The 2,349-nt window shown below is 50.3% G+C and overlaps 1 protein-coding gene across 1 annotated transcript; it reads left to right on the plus strand.

Annotated features, from left to right (window-relative positions):
- Positions 1 to 348: 348 nt before the first annotated feature.
- Positions 349 to 1,299, plus strand: LOC307029806 (olfactory receptor 6N2-like; the record flags this gene model as incomplete). Its single annotated transcript, XM_079665890.1, has 1 exon — positions 349 to 1,299. One exon carries the CDS (start codon positions 349 to 351, stop codon positions 1,297 to 1,299), a length of 951 nt encoding a protein of 316 aa, XP_079522016.1.
- Positions 1,300 to 2,349: the final 1,050 nt, after the last annotated feature.

The following is a 2,349-nucleotide window of genomic DNA, read 5'->3' on the forward strand; positions in this document are numbered from 1 at the left end:
AATCTCATGTTTCTCATTTTTCGTGTTCATTGCGATGATGCTTTTGCCTGTTTCTGATTCATGATAGATATTTATCATTGACTTATACATTAATGTTAAAGCAGATATTTTAGTATCTGATTAATTATCTGTGAATTCATATTCTATGAAGACACGTTTTAAATATGAATGTTAAATAAATGTGTGTTCTAAATATTCCAGTTTCCTTATTACTACTGTATATGTCAATGTGATATAAACTAATGTTATATCCTTTATTTAGATGTTAACAGGTTGGTGAGCTCTGTTGTTGTTACTGTTGTTGTTGTTGACCTGAGGTCACAGCGTGTTGTTTGTTGGGGTCTCCTCATGACGTCAGCAGGGTTTAACGTGACCTCGTCCCTGACGCTGGTCGGTTTCTCCTCGCTGTCTGGCCACAGCTCGCTCTTTTTCTTCGTGTTTTTGTTGCTGTACCTCTTCGTGTTGTTCAGTGACTCTCTGGTGATTTATATCATCTGTTCGCAGCGAGCTCTTCACCGGCCCATGTTTGCCTTCGTGGCATCATTTCTGCTGAACTCTCTCACAGTCAGCACACTGACTTATCCTAAACTTCTGTCAGATCTGTTGCTGTCCGGCTCCGGCTTGGTGCAGGTCTCCTGGACTTTGTGTCTGTGCCAGGGTCTCTTAGTTAACTCTCTTGGTGGAGCTAGCATCATGCTGTTGTCGGCCATGGCCTTTGACCGCTACCTGTCCATCTGCCACCCGATGCACTACGCTGTGCTGGTAACTCCTGCCAAGGTGGTGCTGATGCTGCTTCTCTGCTGGATGCTGCCTGTTATTTTAGGGGGAGTCACAACGATGCTGGTTAGCCGCTTACCGCTCTGCAGGGCACAGCTCAACAGGGTCTACTGCGACATCTACAGCCTTGTGAGCCTGAGCTGCGGTGGTGCTGAAGCGCAGCTGAGTGGAATATATATTCTGCTGTTCACAGCAGTTATCATATTCCTGCCTTCCGCCTTCATTCTCTTCTCCTACGCTAGGATCCTCTTCATCTGTCTGCGGCGCTCACGTAGCTTCAGCAACAAAGCTCTACAAACCTGTCTTCCTCACCTGCTCGTCTTCTTTAACTTTTCCATCAGCGTCTTCTTAGATCTGATGCTTCGCCGCCTGCAGAGCAACAGAGATTCTGACTCCACCCTCATCACCTCCATCCTGATGATGTTAGTACCCACTGTACTGAACCCCGTGGTGTACGGACTGAAGTTAAAGGAGGTGTTCACGCATGTGAAGAGGCTGCTGAGCTGCCGCAGAGATAGCTGATCCCAACACTGTTTGATTGCCCCACACAAAGGTCCATGTAGACAGAAGCACTTGGTGCACATCAGGGGAAACAGTGTGGCCCATATTCAGTTGATCACCACGAACATAACTGAGAGCGGGAAACATTTTCTAGGCCTCCTTCTCGGCTCCACGTCCCCATGGGCCATCCCCAAGAGGGTCCCGTCTCCGTCCTCCCCTAGAGGGTCCTGTCAACTTCTATATCTAATCAAATATGAATAGGTGACATAAAAGAAAGTACCAAAATGTATGAACAAATACAAAAACTAGAAATTAAAAAGTATAAATACGTAAACAAAATATTAAGAAGGAGGACTCGTCGGCAAGCGTCTGGTGGCCGGGCTTGCCACGGAGCCCGGCCGGGCACAGCCCGAAAAGGCGACGTGGGCAACACCTCCGCTTCTCCGTCCCGCGGGCCCACCACCTACGGGAAACAGCGATGGGGTCGGGTGTGCTGCCAGAAGGGTGGCAGTGAAGGCAGAGGGTCTCAACGGACCAGACCCGGGCGACAGAAGCTGGCTTTGGGGACGTGGAACGTCACCTCTCCTGGGGGGGAAGGAGTCGGAGCTTGTGCGGGAGGTGGAGCGTTACCAGTTGGATCTGGTTGGGCTCACCTCTACGCACAGCGTCGGCTCTGGAACCTTACTTATGGATAGGGGTTGGACTCTATTCTTCTCCGGAGTTGCTCAAGGTGTGAGGCACCGGGCGGGTGTGGGGATACTCACAAGTCCCCGGTTGGGTGCTTCGTTGTTGGAGTCTACCCCAGTGGACGAGAGGGTTGCCTCCCTACGCCTGCGGGTTATGGGGGGGAAAACTCTGACTGTTGTGTGTGCTTATGCACCCAACCGCAGTTCAGAGTATACGGCCTTCTTGGAGACCCTGGAAAGAGTCCTGTATGGGGCTCCTGAAGGGGACTCTTTAATCTTGCTGGGAGACTTCAACGCACATGTGGGCAATGATGGAGACACTTGGAGGGGAGTGATTGGGAGGAACGTCCCCCCTGATCTGAACCGGAGTGGTGGTTTGTTACTG

The sequence above is a fragment of the Notothenia rossii genome, assembly GCF_949606895.1.
Source record: "Notothenia rossii genome assembly, chromosome: 2".
Lineage (NCBI taxonomy): Eukaryota > Metazoa > Chordata > Actinopteri > Perciformes > Nototheniidae > Notothenia > Notothenia rossii.